Source organism: Scylla paramamosain, chromosome 31 (genome assembly GCF_035594125.1).
Source record: "Scylla paramamosain isolate STU-SP2022 chromosome 31, ASM3559412v1, whole genome shotgun sequence".
NCBI lineage: Eukaryota > Metazoa > Arthropoda > Malacostraca > Decapoda > Portunidae > Scylla > Scylla paramamosain.
The window spans coordinates 5963845-5981962 of NC_087181.1; the positions used below are offsets into that span (position 1 = coordinate 5963845).

Consider the following 18118-nt stretch of genomic DNA (forward strand, 5'->3'; position numbering starts at 1 on the left):
CAGGACAGGAAATATTTTCTACAGTGACAGAATATTTGGTAGAAATGGACTTAAATGGAAATTATGTGTAGGAATTTGCACAGATGGTTGTCCATCAATGGTGGGGTCAGTAAAGGGTTTTGTGTCTTTAGCGAAGAAGGAAAATCCATTTCTGATTACCACACATTGTTTCTTGCACTGTGAAGCTCTTGTTGCTAAAACACTTGGACAAGATTTAAAATTTGTTCTTGATAATGTCGTGAAAATGGTGAACTTTATTAAAAGTAGACCAAAGCAGTCAAGATTATTTTCCAGTCTTTGTGAAGAAATGGGATCTGCCCACGAAGGTCTTCTCCTCCACACGGAAGTTCGGTGGTTGTCAAGAGGCAGAGTGTTATCCCGTGTGCATGAACTAAGAGAGGAAATTCTTCTTTTCTTTGCTCTTGAAGAGAAAACAGAATTCTGCGAATTACTGGCTGACGAAATTTGGAATGCAAAATTATGTTATTTGGCAGATATATTTGAGCATTTGAACAAGGTGAATGTAAGTATGCAAGGGAGAAATGAAAATATGTTAACATGCACTGATAAAATGCAGTCAATGAAAGAAAAAATTAAGGTTTGGAAAGACAGGTCAAGTGAAGGTAATATTGACATGTTTCAAAAGACTGCTGCAGCAAACAACACAGACATTGTTCCACTCATTACAGACCACCTTACAAGCCTAGAAAGGAGCATTGAAAAATACTTCCCAAATATATCTACTGAAAGTTATGATTGGCTGAGAAATCCATTCGTGCTCGATCCCTTACACAAGCCTCAACTTAGCACTCATGAAGAAGAGGAACTAATTGATATCCGAAATGACTGCACATTAAGACTGCAATATATGGAAATGTCATTAGAAAGCTTTTGGATTGAAATGGAAAAACAATACCCACATATTTCAAAAAAGGCCCAGAAAATACTCTTGCAGTTTTCGACCTCATATTTGTGTGAACTGGGATTTTCAGCACTAACAAATATAAAAACTAAGAAAAGATGTAACTTGCTCTCTGTTGAAGAGGAAATGAGAGCGTGTATGTCAGCTGTCCCTCCCAACATAGAGAGGATATGTAAATCCAGGCAGGCACAGGTGTCTCATTGATAAGGTATGTATTTTTTTTAGTAATAGTTTATTTACAGTACACACTGTTTCCTGCTGTTTATTTGCACCTATTATTTCATCAATAATATTGTGTAACTGAGATATTATGGTTAACACACCGTCCGTGAAAGAGTAAAAGGTTAATTAATTATGAAATTAAAGAGATGGTGCGTCGCCAAATTAAAAACATGTCTTTAGTGCGCCGCCAACCAACAAAGGTTGAGAAACACTGTTGTACAGCATTGCTCTCTTTTAGTCAATAGACAAAGAAAAAATTAGAATTGTGGCAAGAGTGATTGGCCTGCTGGTGGCAGCAATCCCAGCTGTAGAGATGGGGAAGATGCACTATAGGAGGATGGAAAGAGCAAAGATCAAGGCTTTGGAAGAGGCATGTGGAGACTTTAATAGATGGATGAACATTACAGAGGAGATTAGAACAGATTTAAACTGGTGGATTAAGGAATTGGAGAATCAAAACAGGAAAATATTCAGAAATGCACCAGATACTGAGTTGTTCACAGATGCTTAAAATCTAGGATGGGCAGGTTGCCAAAATAGCATCACTACCAATGGCAGATGGTCCCCTGAAGAGGTGCGTTCGCACATTAATGCGTGAATTATTGGCTATGTTATTCTCATTGAGATCTTTTACACATCTCCTTAGAAGTTTACACGTCAGGGTGTTATGTGATAACACCATAGCGATTAATTACGTGAATGAGATGGGAGGTGTTAAGTCAATAGTTTGTGATGACATTAGTAGGAACATCTGGGAATGGTGTCTTAGTAATGGGGTATGGCTGACAGCTTCCCACATACCAGGCAAATGTAACGTCATGGCCGACGAGGCATCACGTTACTTTAATGACGGACATGAGTGGCAGCTGAATGAGATGATATTTAAGGAATTGTGTTCTATATTTGGGAATCCTTGTATAGACCTATTCGCTTCATGTTTGAACAAACAAATGACTCCATTCTGTGCATGGACACCAGATCCAGAGGCTGCATATATTGATGCAGTTACAATTCCATGGGCTAAATTTAAATTGGTTTACCTCTTTCCTCCCTTCTCTCTGATCTCTAGATGTCTGCTGAAGTTAAGGGAGGAAAGGACCAGAGGATGGATCATAGTGCCACTTTGGCCATCACAACCGTGGATGGGGGTGCTCCTTTGGATGCTAGTAGACGACCCTCGGGTCATACAGAGAAGGAAAAATGTGCTAATGCATCCGTCAACTGCTGAGGAACACCCAATAATGAAACACACAAATTTGATGGCTTGTCAGTTGTCCAGAAACAACTTGGAGAACGTGGCATATCTAAAGAAGGTACGGAAATCATTATGGCCTCTTGGAAACCAGCAACAGGTAGACAATACAACACTCACATCAAGAGGTGGACACTCTTTTGTAGTAGAGGGAACATTAATCCCATTGCACCATCTATAGCAGATATATTAAACTTTCTGTCTCGTAACTTTCAAAGGAACGTGGGTTATGAAAGCATTAACACGGCGAGAGGGACTCTAGTTGCAATAGGAATTATGGTGGAAGGCTGCAGAGCGGGCAATCACTCACTTGTCAACAGATTTCTGTGGGGAGTCTTCAACTTAGGCCCTTCTACACCCAGGTACGCAACGACCTGGGATGTGAAACTTGTATTACAAAAGATAAGACTCATGGAACCACTACACAGCCTAACACTGAAAGACTTATCGCTAAAAATGGTGATGCTGATGGCAATGACACAAGCAGCCAGGATCCAAACTTTGCACTTATTGTTGGTGAATATGGCATTTGGAGAAGAATCTGTTTCAGTTTTGTTAGGAGGTAACATCAAGCAATGCAGGCCAAAATTTAATGTTCGTACTATTGTATTTAAAGCTTATCCTCAGGATTACAGATTGTGTGTAGTTAAGGCTATGAAAAAATATATAGAAAGAACTGAGAGGCTAAGGACAGAATCTGGAAATGCAGATGGGAGGCTACTCATAAGTTATATAAAACCCCATAGGGGTGTTTCTAAGGACATGGTGGCAAGGTGGCTTAAGACCATGTTATGTAAGTGTGGGATTGATACCAAGAGGTACACAGCAGGTAGTATTAGACCTGTGTCAGTGTCTAAGGCCAAGGCACTGGATGTGCCTATTGCCACCATCATGGCAAAAGCTGGTTGGACGCAGGAAGCCACATTTGCTAAATATTATAATAAGGATATACAAGGGGAAATAGACCCTTTTTCAAGAAGCAGTGCCAGACTCTGTATAATGTAAGATTTGAAATGTTATCAGCAGTAAAAATCATGTTCTATTTTCATAAATGACAATGGGGTTTTTGTAATAGGAACTTTTATTTACACCTATTTACAAAATGTGAAATTTGACAGAACCCTTTACATACAACACCCACATGACTTTAAAATCTCATGTGAATGGCACCATCTAGCAGACAAGTGATTTGCCGAAGTAAAATTACAGAAGTACATGAGACTTACCGTAGGTTAGTTGAAATGTGCTTCGGATTTTGCGAGGCACATCACGTCTGCTAGATGGTAGAGTTCACATGCCCTCCACTCCCTCCCTTTGTTAATTGATGATTCTTGGTTTACACAACAAAAATTCAAGGACTGGAAGGGTTGGGAGATAATATTTCATGTGGGTAGTTGTATCTTTAAAGACTGACTGTGTGGCGAAGTGTAGTGTATCTCATGTGAACTCTACTATCTAGCAGACGTGATGTGCCTCGCAAAATCCGAAGCACATTTCAACTAACCTACGGTAAGTCTCATGTACTTCTGTAATTTTGTAGTAAAAACTGATTGTCATAGTGCCAAGTCAATTGCATGTATTGTTAATGAATATTGTAATATGTTGAAAGTGTTTAATATCAGTGTATAATGTTATTTTGTAAGAAATTGAGACCGAGAACTTGTTCGCAGTTCTTACGGTCATGCCTACCTCATCAATAAACGTGTCAGGGAGAACTGCCTTTCCTCGACCCTACGATGATGGGTGTGATCAGTAAAACAGATCACCTGAGAGCCAATTGATGCCCAGCCGGTGCGGCTACATGTAACATTGTGGTGATGAAAGAGAGAGGCTGAAGACAGTCAGTTAAAGAGGAGTTGAGACAAAAAGCTTTTGATTCCAGCCTGTCTAGAAGGGTGGTATGAGTGGAATCCCCCCCCCCCAGACATGTGAAGTATTCTCCATACATGGACAAATAAAGCCCTTGTACAGAGTTAGCAGCTTGGGAAGATGGTGAGAAAAACTGGCGAAGATGTCTCAGAACGCGTAACTTCATAGAAGCTGTTTTAGCTAGAGACGAGATGTAAAGTTTCCAGTTTAGATTATAAGTAAAGGACAGACTGAGGATGTTCAGTGTAGAAGAGGGAGATAGTTGAATGTCACTGAAGAAGAGGGGATAGTTGTCTGGAAGGCTGTGTTGAGTTGATAGATGGAGGAATTGAGTTTTTGAGGCATTGAACAGTATCAAGTCTGCTCTGCCCTAATCATAAATTTTAAAAAGATCAGAAGTCAGGTGTTCTGTGGCTTCCCTGCATGAAATGTTTTCTTCTTGAAGTGTTGGACATTTATGAAAAGATGTGGAAAAGTGCACGGTGGTATCATCAGCAGTATTATTCATTGATGAATAATAGGAAGAGAGTGGGTGACAACACAGAACCCTGAAGAACACCACTGTTAATAGATTTGGGAGAAGAACGGTGACTGTCGATCACAGCAGCAATAGAATGGTCAGAAAGGAAACCTGAGATGATGTAGCAGAGAGAAGGATAGAAGCTGTAGGAGGGTAGTTTGGAAATCAAAGCTTTGTGCCACACTCTATCAAAAGCTTTTGATATGTTTAGGGCAACAGCAAAAGTTTCACCAAAATCTCTAAATGAGTATGACCAAGACTTAGTAAGGAAAGCCAGATCACCAGTAGAGCACCCTTGATGGAACCCATACTGGAAATCAGATAGAAGCTTGTGAAGTGATACATGTTTAAGAATCTTCCTGTTGAGGATAGATTCAAAAACTTTAGGTAGGCAGGAAATTAAAGCAATAGGATGGTAGTTTGAGGGATTTGAATGGTCACCCTATCTAGGAACAGGCTGAATGTAGGTAAACTTCCAGCAAGGCCAGGTAGAAGTTAACAGATAAAGTTGAAAGAGTTTAACTAGGCAAGGTGCAAGCACAGAGGCGCAATTTCAGAGAACAGTAGGAGGGACCCCATCAGGTCCATAAGGTTTCCAAGGGTTAAGCCCAGCGAGGGCATGGAAAACATCATTGTGAAGAATTCTAATAGGTAGCATGAAGTAGTCAGAGGGTTGAGGAGAAGGAGGAACAAGCCCTGAATTGTCCAAGGTAGAGAGTTTTTAGCAAAGGTTTGAGTGAAATGTTCATCTTTAGAGATAAATGTGATAGTAGTGGTGCCATCTGGTTGAGATAAAGGAGGGAAAGAAGCAGTTACTGGAGATATTTTTGGCTAGATGCCAGAAGTCATGAGGGGAGTTAGATCCTGAATGATTTTGACACTTTCTATTAATGAAGAAGTTTTTGGTTAGTTGGAGAACAGACTTGACATGGTTCCTGGCAGAAATATAAACCGCATGAGATTCTGGTGATGGAAAGCTTAAGTATCTTTTGTGGGCTGCCTCTCTATCATGTATAGCATGAGAACAGGTTGTGTTAAACCAAGGTTTGAAAGGTTTGGGTTGAGAAAAAGAATGAGGAATGTATGCTTCCATGCCAGACACTATCACTTCTGTTATGTGCTTGGCACATAGAGATGGGTCTCTGACACAGAAGCAGTAGCAAAACACCTCCTTAGGTCCTCCCATCTGGCAAAGGCAAAATGCCAGAGGCACCTCTGCATAGGGGGATCCTGAGGAGCGATAGGACAAGATATAGATATGTGACTGTGATTGGAGGAGAAGAGAGGGTGACAGCATGAGCAGGATTAGAGGTTAGAAAAAGGTCAAGAATGTTGGGCGTATTACCAAGACGGTCAAGAATACGAGTAGGGTGTTGCACCAATTGCTCTAGGTCATGGAGGATAGCAAAGTTGAAGGCTAGTTCACCAGGATGGTCAGTGAACAATGAAGTTTCCAAGAATGGAGATTTCCACAAAAGGGAAGAGAGTCAGAATGTGCTCCACTTTGGAAGTTAAGTAGTTGAAGAATTGCTTATAGTCCAAGGAGTTAGGTGAGAGGTATACAGCACAGATAAATTTAGTTTGAGAGTGACTCTGTAGTCATAACCAGATGGTGGAAATCTCAGAAGATTCAAGAGTGTGGGCATGACAGCAGGTTAAGTTGTTGCGCACATAAACGCAACATCCAGCTTTGGATTGAAGATGAGGATAGAGAAAGTAGGAGGGAACAGAAAAGTGGCTACTGTCAGTTGCCTCAGACACATGTTTCAGTGAGGAAAAGATGAGGTTTAGTAGAGGAGAGCTGGTATTCTACAGATTGAACATTAGATCTAAGACCATAAATGTTGCAAAAGTTAATGAAGAAAAACTTGAGGTGGGGTATCAAGACACTTAGGGTCAATATCAGAAAAGCAGTCTGACCTGGGGACATTTGTGGTCCCCTCCCCAGATGGGGACTCTAAAGCTGGTGTAGGAGTCGCCATGATAATTTTGAATTTTGAGTGAAGGGTTTGTGTGTAATTAGGTGCTTGTAATTTTGTGTGAAGGAAGAGAGTTGTTTTTAGAGGGCTGGCTGTGACTGCCCCCTTGTGTTGTGAGACATAAAGGGAAATGTTCAGTGAGGTCACAGCTGGTTTAATAATAAGTTCACAACACCCCCTGATCCAGTGCTTTAGACCTCGCTGGGAGTAATTATCATTTTGATAAGTGCCTATTGCCTGAGGGGATGGCAGTTGTTGCGTAACTGCACTGAGAGGGGAAGCGAGACTTCACTATGTGACAGACCTGCCCAGCACCATTGTATGTACCTCCATGCTGTTGGAAGTGCCTTCTCTACCCTGCTGTGATACTGAGTGCCAGGACAGTGAGTGTGTGTGGACAATGAGTGTATGTAGAGTTGCTGTGGTATGCAAGTATCAGTCAGGTACTGTAAGCTGTGCCTGTGTAGTTTGGTGAATAAACAGTGTGTCTGGCAAGAGCTTGTGTGTTTCTCCCCTCCCCATGTGTAACAGCAGTGAGAGACCCTTGTCAGGCTGTTCAATATGCTTCCCTTGTGGATGGGCTGCAGGGACCCAGTGAAATCCTTCCCCAGGTCTCCATGGAGCTGTATTTGATGGCAAAAAAAAAAAAAAAAACATGCTTAAAAAAAAAATAAATAAATAAATACAAAAAAAAAGTCTCCAATAATGAGCCAGTGTCTTATAAGGCCAAGCTTCAGCTTTGACGCAGTGGCTAGTGGTAAGTCTATGGCAACAGTGGCCCTTAAATCAAACCCCAAACATCTTCGCACATGTAAACAAAGTGATGACTGCTTCTACACCATAAAAACAACTTTTTTGCTAGATAATGATGCACAACAGGTCAGACTTACTGCTAATTTATATAAAATAAAATTATAATATTTTTTTATAAATAAAATTTATAAAAAAATAACCAGTAAGGAAGAAACTGGGTGATGATGTTTACATTGCATGTACCAAAACAAAATAGTGGTCAGTTACGCACCAAACCTAACAACACACATAAGATTCACTGTGTTCCTTAGTATGATGTCATTATTCCTTGAGGTAAGACACATCTTCATACAACTGAAATTGCCCCCATCTTTTAACATTCTTACCTTGCATACATGTTCAACAAAACTTGAAGCTAATGAGAAAGTATCACTTTTTTTATTTATTTTTATTTATTTATTTATTTTTTTAGAATAGTTTATACCTAACAAAACAAAAGATTTTATAAGTGAAGAGAGCGTCGTGAGGTAGGGCAGCTTGTGGTGATGGCACTGAATATTTCAACAAAAAATATGTTGTAGAGAATAAGGTAAATCTATTTTCACACATTCTAATGCTTTGAAAATTTACTAAAATATTACAACTAGAATTATGTGAAGAATGATGATAAAAAAAAAATGTGATGTACAAACTTTACTGAATATTTATTCATATGGAAAATTACTAAACTTATATAATAACAATATTAATAATGTATTATTGTTACTGTTGTTATTATTATTATTATTACTATTATTATCATTATTATTATCATTATTATTATTATTATTATTATTATTATTATTATTATTATTAGTAGTAGTAGTAGTAGTAGTAGTAGTAGTAGTAGTAGTGTATATATATATATATATATATATATATATATATATATATATATATATATATATATATATATATATATATATATATATATATATATATATATATATATATATATATATATATATATATATATGCACAGTGGCACCTTGTGAATTTTTATTTTATTTTTTTTCTTATTGGTTAATGTTGTGTCCTAAACATAGAATTGAATGAAAATAACCTAATTATAGATAAAAAAAAAAAAAAGTTAAACAAAAACATGAATTGCCATATGCCTCAATGTATAAGATGGCACTTGAATCATCCAAAAAAAAATATACAAAAAACAGGTCATCCTATACATCAGATACAAAAAAAGACCTTCAGATTTTGTGCAAAATACCATTCTAAATAAAGACCAACCTCAAAACAGTGAGTCATCGAATGTTCCTGGCATCTTCAGTCTTGAAAACAGTTGTGTGCACAAATTTTATTTTGCATTAAAATTCTCTCTCTCTCTCTCTCTCTCTCTCTCTGTAAAAGTAAGAACAATCCTGAGAATTGATAAATAGAACGAGACATAGAAAATTAAAATAGAGAGAGAGAGAGAGAGAGAGAGAGAGAGAGAGAGAGAGAGAGAGAGAGAGAGAGAGAGAGAGAGAGAGAGAGAGAGAATTTTATTAGTAGTAACAACATTTGTGTGTAGTGTGCTTCTGCCTCAACTCCACTGCCATAGCCATAGGCTTAGAAGCCTAAGTATCTGTACCACGACTGCATTAGATATGGAGTATTTATTAGATACCCTCTTTTCAAGAAAAAAGTGCATCTAATGCACCAGCAAATATAATATATATATATATATATATATATATATATATATATATATATATATATATATATATATATATATATATATATATATATATATATATATATATATATATATATATATATATATATATACACTATTGTGCATGCCACTTCAAACCTTCAGGCACAGTCAGTTATACACTTACCACTGCAGCAGCCCAGGGCAGTCAGGACACATAATAGGGATCCACAACTGCTGTCATTGGCAGGTTCGTTTGGCTAGTGGGTTCAAGGCATGCAAACACAGCACCTCTCTGGACTCAACAGACTACTGAGAGAGGGATAGACAACAAAACACTGTCTCACTGGCACTCCCATCTTTATTGTTCACATCAAGCAGAACTACAGGACACAAGGCACACTAACATGCTACTGTACAAGTAAGGCTCACACCACCAGGCCTCACTCAGCAAAGCATCTATATTGCTGGGTAGCATGTTCCACTTAATAGTACAGCAGCACCGCACAGCACACTACAGAGTCATGGCTCGCCAACAGTGTCGCACCAGTGTCTCCTCTAGTATTCCACACTGTAACAGACCATGCAAGTGTCACACATACACCTCAGCGTCAGATACTCACTGTCTCAAACTGCCAGGGCACACAATCCTCACAGTATGCTCCGTGACACAGTCACGGAGTGGCAGCAGTGGGCAACTAGCGTTGTAGTGTAACACAAGGGGAGCATATTGCAGACTGTTGGCACAGGTGTTGTGTAGGTGGGAAACAGATGCTCTCTCTCTCCTGGATTCACTTCTTTTTGGTGTCAAAGTCATTGGCAGGAAACGGGTGCTCGCTCTCTCCTGGCTTCACTTCTATCTGGCATCGCAGTGTGCCATAGACAATAAATAAGTGCTCTCTTTCTCATGGGGACTGTTGCAGCTTCTTATATAAGGTCAGTCCCTCTGTGATTGGCCAGCACACTGCTGCTTTCCTGACCAATCACCTTCCATGTAACTTCCGGTCCCTCTAGGCTGCCTCTGCTAGCAGCTACTGCATCATTGCCAATGCCTACCTTCACCACCCAGTGGCACGGTGCTACCAACAGCACCTCCAGCTGCAGCAATATATATATATATATATATATATATATATATATATATATATATATATATATATATATATATATATATATATATATATATATATATATATATATATATATATATATATATATACTATATTTCCTGGCATATTAGATGCACCCATAATTTGGCAAGGATATTTAAAAAAATACAATAAGCTCCATTTTTCCCTGAACTTTATAGCTAATCTCTCAACCAGGCTTTGGTCCAAGTTGCAGCTCAAACCAGCAGAGAAGAGTAGGAAATATCACGCCAGTTTATCCGTGATCATAACTGTCGCTAAACAATTATGACTGTGATATTACCTTATGCTGCTTTCTGCCTTTCTCTGTGTTCAGAATGTTCCACAATTGGCTGAAGAGTTACAGATGACACCTGTGTGCCTATCACACATGATGAACTTCTCTCAGCAGTTAAATTGGCAAGTCAACAGCTCCTGGCAAGGATGGCATCACCTATGACATCCTCAATGCCCTCCTGGAGGTAAAGGTAGACAACCCTCTCTTAGACCTATTTAACATGTCTCTCACTGCAGGCAAGCTTCCCCACTCATGAAAAACAGCCATTATCATCCCAATCCCCAAAGGTGATGGCACCTTTTGCCCCATTTCTCTCACCAGCTGTCTGTGTAAGATGATGGAACAGGTAATATTGAACAGGCTTATATATAAGGTGGGCCATGTACTCTCTGGCAATATACATGGCTTCCTAAAAGGTCATTCCACAAGTCATTGTTTTGTTGAGTGCCTTATAAATAAGGATGCTACCTGCAGAGCTTTCGTTGATCTCAAGGGTGCCTTTGACAGGGCCAACAATGATGTTATTATGGAGGAACTCATTCTCAAAGGTGTCAAAGGTAGATTAGTAGGATGGATCATGGACTATTTGTACAATAGAACAGCACAGGTTTGGTTTCAAGGTGCAGTCTCCTCTGAGGAAGTCTTTGAGCTTGGAACACCACAGGGTGGAGTCCTTAGTCTAATCCTTTCAACGTTTTAATGGACAAAATTGCGCATTGTTCCTTCCCGCAGGGCACCCAGGTCCTCATCTATGCTGACGACATACTCCTCCAATGCCCCACACCCAGGACTCTCCGGTTAGCTCTGTTGCAACTAGCAGCATTGTGTGTTCAAATGGGACTTGTAATTAATGAATGTAAAACCAAATTTCAAGCCAAAGGGAAGGTCTCTCTTCTGCCCACTGCAAATAATGTTCCCATCCCTAGAGTTCATACACACAAGTACCTGGGTGTACAGCTGAGTTTCAGGAAGTCACTCCTCGCTGTACACTATGTTTGAGACCTCTGTCTGCCACGGCTAGTGCCACTTTGGCTGCTAGCAAACAGGGGCCTGGTGGCTGGCATTCCAGTCCTAAGGATGTTCTATATATCTGTCGTATGGTCCCTCATTGACTACGCAGCTCCTATTTTAGTACAGTTTAGTGCCACCCAGCTCCGTCCCCTAGAGCTTGTTCAGAATGAAGCCGAAACACCGTTTTGGTGTTGATATTCACTCACTGCATCAGCCCAAGAGGTACTGGCTCCCTCATGTGCTGCAAGACATGTTCATGACTAAATTATCCAAGTACCCCCATGTTCAGGCTATTCATGTTTATTGTGATGGTTCAGTCAATGGCAGCAGGTCTGGATGTGGGCTGTTCATCTGCAACTACATTTCTGCCAATCGCTACACTGACACTGAGGTTTCCAGGCAGCTCCCTGCACACATGTCCTCCACTAGGGCAGAATTGTATGCTGTTCTAGAGGTGCTCCATATTGTGGCACCTCTCTGTAAGGATGTATTCTTCTTTGTTGACAGTCAGGCTGCACTGTATGCACTCCAATCTACCTCCTCCATGAAATGTGATCTAATTAATAAATGTCTTGATCTTATCCACACCCTAGAAGGTGCTAGTGCCACGGTTCACTTCACCTGGATACCCTCTCATGTGAGTATCCCGCTTAATGAAGAGGCAGACCGCCTTGCTCAATGTGCCCTTCAGGACGACACAGTGGACCCTGGTGCTGAATACACTCTGGGCTATGTTAAGAGTAGCATTAAGGACTTTGTACATAGTAGCATTAGTGATCAGTTGGAGTTTTGTAGCCATAAGGGCAGTGGCAGTAGTTTTCACTATGTACGTGTCTCCCAGAGCTGTGCTTATACCTATGGGAGACACACTGCATCACATGATAGGGTGGCAATGAGGCTCAGATTAGGCTATAAATACTTTTAGGAAGTCAGTGCTTCTCCTGGCATGTCCCGTGTGCTGTGTGCTGCACCAAGGGGACACACTCTGCGTCATTATGTCACGGAATGTCCTCTCATTGCTAAATTTAGGTTGCAAGGTCAACATGACTTGTATACCCTCATTGACCATTTCTTAGACTCAGCCACTCTCAGGGCTATACTCAAGGAATATCCTACGTTTGCTCCCAGACTGTAGGATATTTATGCAATAAGGTGTGCAATATCTGTATTTATTTATTTACTTATATTCTTGTAATGTATATTATATTTTTATATTTTTGATACTCTTCCCTTAAGTCTTTGCCCAGGGGGTGGGTAGCAAGGTCCGTCCTCCTCCTTTGTTGTATTTCATTATTAATGCAACAATAAATGTATCAATCAATCAGTCAATCACCATAACCCATAGGCCTACTGAAACCTAACCATTGGGCCATAAGATGCAAGCTGATTTTTGGAGCATTTTTTTGGGGGAAAAAGGTGTCTTATATGGCAGTGTATATATATATATATATATATATATATATATATATATATATATATATATATATATATATATATATATATATATATATATATATATATATATATATATATATATATATATATATATATATATATATATATATATATATATATATACTGTTGTGTGAGTTGACTATCATATATTCTTATGAGGAGAACAAAGAAGGGAATGAGAGAGAGAGAGAGAGAGAGAGAGAGAGAGAGAGAGAGAGAGAGAGAGAGAGAGAGAGAGAGAGAGAGAGAGAGAGAGAGATAGGAAGGGGGGAGAACTGTATCATGGCACACTTGGGTCCAAATTCCAAGTTACTGTAAGTTTGTTGAAGATTAGTTCGTGTTGATTATTTATTTATTTTCCTCCTTTCCTATAAACCTAGTAAGTTCAGGTCAATACCCAAAAGAGAACAAAAGTCATAATCAAGTATAAAAGAATAAAATTTCAGCCAGCCTCAGTAGCTTTCCTAAAATTATTCATTAGTGATAGAATGATTTTTAGCTGTGCAGCCAATCAAGCAGCAAGTGGTGCTGGGTTACATCTTTCAAACACACCTCCCTCTCTGCCATGTGATGCTTCTTGCCTCTGTTGCTGTGTGTGTGGCAAGAAAAGCCATACACTTCTTGGTGTTCAGCTGGATTTATTCCTTACAGATGCCAAAAGGTATGTATATGTGCTTTTTCAGATACATTTTAGTCATTAGCAGAAAATACAAGGTGTCTTTAAGCAGGTGATTGCTGAACTGATGCTGCCAGCCACAAGTTTTACTTGATGAATTAAATTATGTGGTGTATGTGATAAATCCATATAACAGGAATGTCTTATATAATAAGATATATAATAATATATATGTCTAGCATGTTCAAATAATTTCAAGTAAAATGTATTATGAAATACAAGTACAGAGTACCAGGTATGTGGGCATTCTCACTGAGGCAGGATAGAATTACTTTGTATGGCACTTGTGGAAAAAGTGGGATTCTGGGCTGGCTGACCCTGCGTCCTGTTGGTGTGAATTACCATTTATGAATTTTTGTTGCAGTGTTACCACATTCACTAAGCGAGGATACTGCCACACTGGGCGGCTCTCTCTCTCTCTCTCTCTCTCTCTCTCTCTCTCTCTCTCTCTCTCTCTCTCTCTCTCTCTCTCTCTCTCTCTCTCTCTCTCTCTGTCTCTCTGTCTCTCTCTCTCTCTCTCTCTCTCTCTCTCTCTCTCTCTCTCTCTCTCTCTCTGTCTCTCTCTCTCTCTCTCTCTCTCTCTCTCTCTCTCTCTCTCTCTCTCTCTCTCTCTCTCTCTCTCTCTCTCTCTCTCTCTCTCTCTCTCTCTCTCTCCTGGCAAGAGATGTAGGCCCATATTAATAAAGATTCCTTGAAGTACCACTAGAATCACTCCTAACAGTGCTTTCATTCTTGATTTTGCTCCTAGAAGTTGTTCCTATAAGCAACCTTTACTTTCTAAGTAAAAGTTACTTCTAGCAGTAGAAATGCTAATAATATAGCTGCTTTTCTAAATGTAGCAACACTATTTTGAATCAGATATACTTGTGATATTATCTTGAATATTACTAAATGATGTTAGTGTGAAAATCTTTCAAGAACTAACTCTCCTCGTGACTTCTGACACCTAGCCAAAAACATCTCCAGTAACTTTGCTTCTTCATCATTCCCTCTTTTATTTCAACCTGATGGTACCACTGCCATGTCATCTATTTCTAAAGCTGAACTTTTCACTCAAACCTTTGCTAAAAACTCTACTTTGGATAATTCAGGGCTTGCTCCTCTTTCTCCTCCATCCTCTGACTACTTCATGATACCTATTAAGATCCTTTGCAGTGATGTTTTCCATGCCCTCAGAATGCTTATGGACCTGGTGGGATCCCTCCTATTTTTCTCTGAAACTGTGCCTCATGCTTGCACCTCGCCTAGTCATACTCTTTCAACTTTGTCTATGAACATCTACCTTTCCTTCTTGCTAGAAATTTGCCTACATTCAGTTGTTTCTTAAACAGGGTGATTGTTCTGATCTCTCAAACTACTGTCCTATTGCTTTAATTTCCTCCCTACATAAAGTTTTTAATCTATCCTCAAACATCTATCACTTCACAACCTTCTATCTGATTTCCAGTATAGGTTCTATCAAGGCTGCTCTAATGGTGATCTTCTGGCTTTCATTAATGATTCTTGGTCATCCTCTTTCAGAGATTTTGGTGAAACTTTTGCTGCTGCCTTAGACATATCAAAAGCTTCTGATAAAGTCTGGCATAAAGCTTTGATTTCCAAACTACTCTCCTACAGCTTCTATTCTCTCTGTAACTTCTTAAGTTTCCTTTCTGACTTCTATTACTGCTGTGGTAGACAGTCACTGTTCTCTTAAATCTATTAACAGTGTTGTTCCTCAGGGTTTTGTCCTGTCACCCACTCTCTTCCTATTATTCATCAATGATGCTGTGCTGCTGTGTTTCTCAAAACAGTGACAGGGTATTCAACTGCATGAATCTCAACAGTGCCTGGACACAAGAATGGACGACGCCAGTCTAAACCAAACCTCACAGATGTCAATGAGGTAACAACAGATGAGGGGACGGTACTCCCTGCCTTCCTGGTCCTGAGACACAACCAGTCACTGGCTTCTGAGGGATCTTGGAAGCAGTGGCAGTCACTAACTTGGGGCAGTTACATTTTAAAATGGCCAATATTTTTACAATAATGGCACATGGGCTGGGTTCTGTACGCAGGAGTGCTGTGTTGCATGCTCCCAGTCTGTCTGCATTGAGGGCTGGGTAGAGACAAGGCCGACTCATCCCGACTTATTACTGAAGCCACTACTATAATGTAGTATAATGTATATAACTCTAGACAAACTGGCACCTGCCATGTCACCAGACACAACATCCCTGACCCTGCCAGATGTACTACCAATCCACCATGGTACAAGCTGGTATGCCAACACGTGGTCATCTACACACATGGCTGCCTCTTTCAAGGTCTTAAACCTTTTCTCTCTGAGCAGTGGTACTAACTGCTTCTCTGCCACATTTACAAACTACTCCATCATCATGAGTTCTGTTAACTCACAGAAGGAGGTGACACACTTGCTAGCCTGCCATTTCTCAAATACCTCCTTGAGGTAGCGAGCACAATTGAAATATGAGTCACTGGGGCTTTTCTTTCCTCCATGGAATTACGACCTATAAGCCATGGGCAGTAGCTCGTAGGTTCTCAGGATGTCAGCCTTGAATTCCACGTAATCCTCCAAGTCTTCAACTGACATCCTGTCATAAACTCCCAAAGTCTACCTTTCACCATACTGGCAACCAGGCCAACCCATCTCTCCTGAGGCCAATCAAATTCTGAGGCCTCCTTCTCAAATTACTGAAACCATTCTGTCACCTTTTTCTCATTAAACTCCAGAATTAACTTTAAACTCTTTACCATCTGGCTTTCTACATTACCTTCCCTCTCTCTTCCTCTCCTCAAGCCATGAGGTGAATTAACTTCTATCCATGTCTTCTCCAACTCAAACATCCAGTTCTTTTCAGCTTCCTCCTTTTCCCTTTCTGCCTCAAGTGTTTTCATTTCTTTCTCATACATCTTTGCCTTCTCCTTCTCCTCCTTTTCTGCTTCGAGCCTCTTGGCTTCCCTCTCAGCCTCAAGCCTCCTAGCTTTCCTAGTCTCCTTAGTCTTTAATCTCCTCTTCTCGACTTCTGCTTCCAGCTCCATTCTCCTCATCTCAACTTGAATCTCAACTTCTCAGGCATTCCTTCTGTCTGGGAATATCCACCAGTACTATGAGCAGGACTTATATGTCTGTGGGCACTACCTGTAGGACTCTGTCTCCTGACACCAATCTGTGTCTAATCTACACTGCCACTCCCAGCAGAAGCTGGAGACTCAGGTCATGAGTCACCTCGGCTACCAACCTTGCCCTCCATGGTGTAAACTAAGTGTAGGAAAACAAAGAACAATGAAACAAACAAACACCAGTCTCCAACACATGGCTATGAAGCTTCTAACAATCCTGGCAAGGTCGTCATTTTCTGTTATGAGCACAAATCCCTGTCCTTCCCACAGCTACCTCAAATGGACTAGCTTCCCCCAAGTCATCCCTTATGTGACTGAGTACAAAGCTTAAGATGGGTTACAAGGTTCTCTTTAGACTCTTGCACCCTTTACCAGATGGTCATAACAACAGGTTACACACATGAGGTTGTCAGTCTGTTTCTCCCACCCACAGACAAGGAAATATTACAATAACAACTAACTCCAACAACTGGGAAAGCATCGTCAGCCACATTCTAGTGAGAGACAGTTTCAACAAATGACAAACACATAATTATAAAGATTATAATGTTCTACAGAATACCACCCTTTCAGACAACAAGACAAAATCCTCCCACTTCTGTAGAACACTATCTCCTCCTGAGCAATATGATATTCAACTTCCTAGAAGACAAGCTCTGTCCCCTTTAAGAAATGACACAGCCCAGGGAAGGAAGATAATCTACTACAAGGCAGCGTACACTAATCCTCTGCGTCTCAAGGCATTGAGAACACCCCAGATCGCAGTAGCATTAAACAAACAAAATATACACAGACAAATTGCCTACATAATAAACTGTAACACCAAGTATTTGCCTCACTATGAGGTGAGGAGTCACATCTTAATATATGCTGAGTGCCTTACAAGAATGCACTCATAGGCAAGCTGATGGAGACCCCTAACACTATGTATATAATGAGCAGGGGCATACTGCAGTAACTTAATCAAGTACCCTTTCATAGCAACTGCCCTGTCTAGCTGTATCCTGCCTGGTCTCACTGAAAACTCTGCCTACCATGGTACATTTGTCTTGTCCAAGCTACTGACTGACTGACTCAAAGTGTGGGAAATGTGCCATGCTGAGCTCTCTGTGGTCATGAGGGCATGACTCATGTGGGAGGGAAGGAGGGAGATGGAAGGGGAACCCAACCCTGCCCAACCACCTTGCACTCTCACTCACATTAGATGTTAACATGGTACAA

At 40.2% G+C, this 18118-nt stretch overlaps 1 protein-coding gene across 1 annotated transcript; it reads left to right on the forward strand.

The window, feature by feature from the left end:
- The first annotated feature begins 244 nt into the window (after positions 1 to 244).
- LOC135116289 (zinc finger BED domain-containing protein 5-like) lies at positions 245 to 1126 on the forward strand. Its single transcript, XM_064033652.1, has one exon. It carries the CDS (start codon positions 245 to 247, stop codon positions 1124 to 1126), a length of 882 nt encoding a protein of 293 aa, XP_063889722.1.
- Positions 1127 to 18118: the final 16992 nt, after the last annotated feature.

Excerpts from the sequence above, each read along its gene's own strand:
- LOC135116289 (XM_064033652.1), top strand. The coding sequence starts at position 245 with ATGGTGAACTTTATTAAAAGTAGACCAAAGCAGTCAAGATTATTTTCC.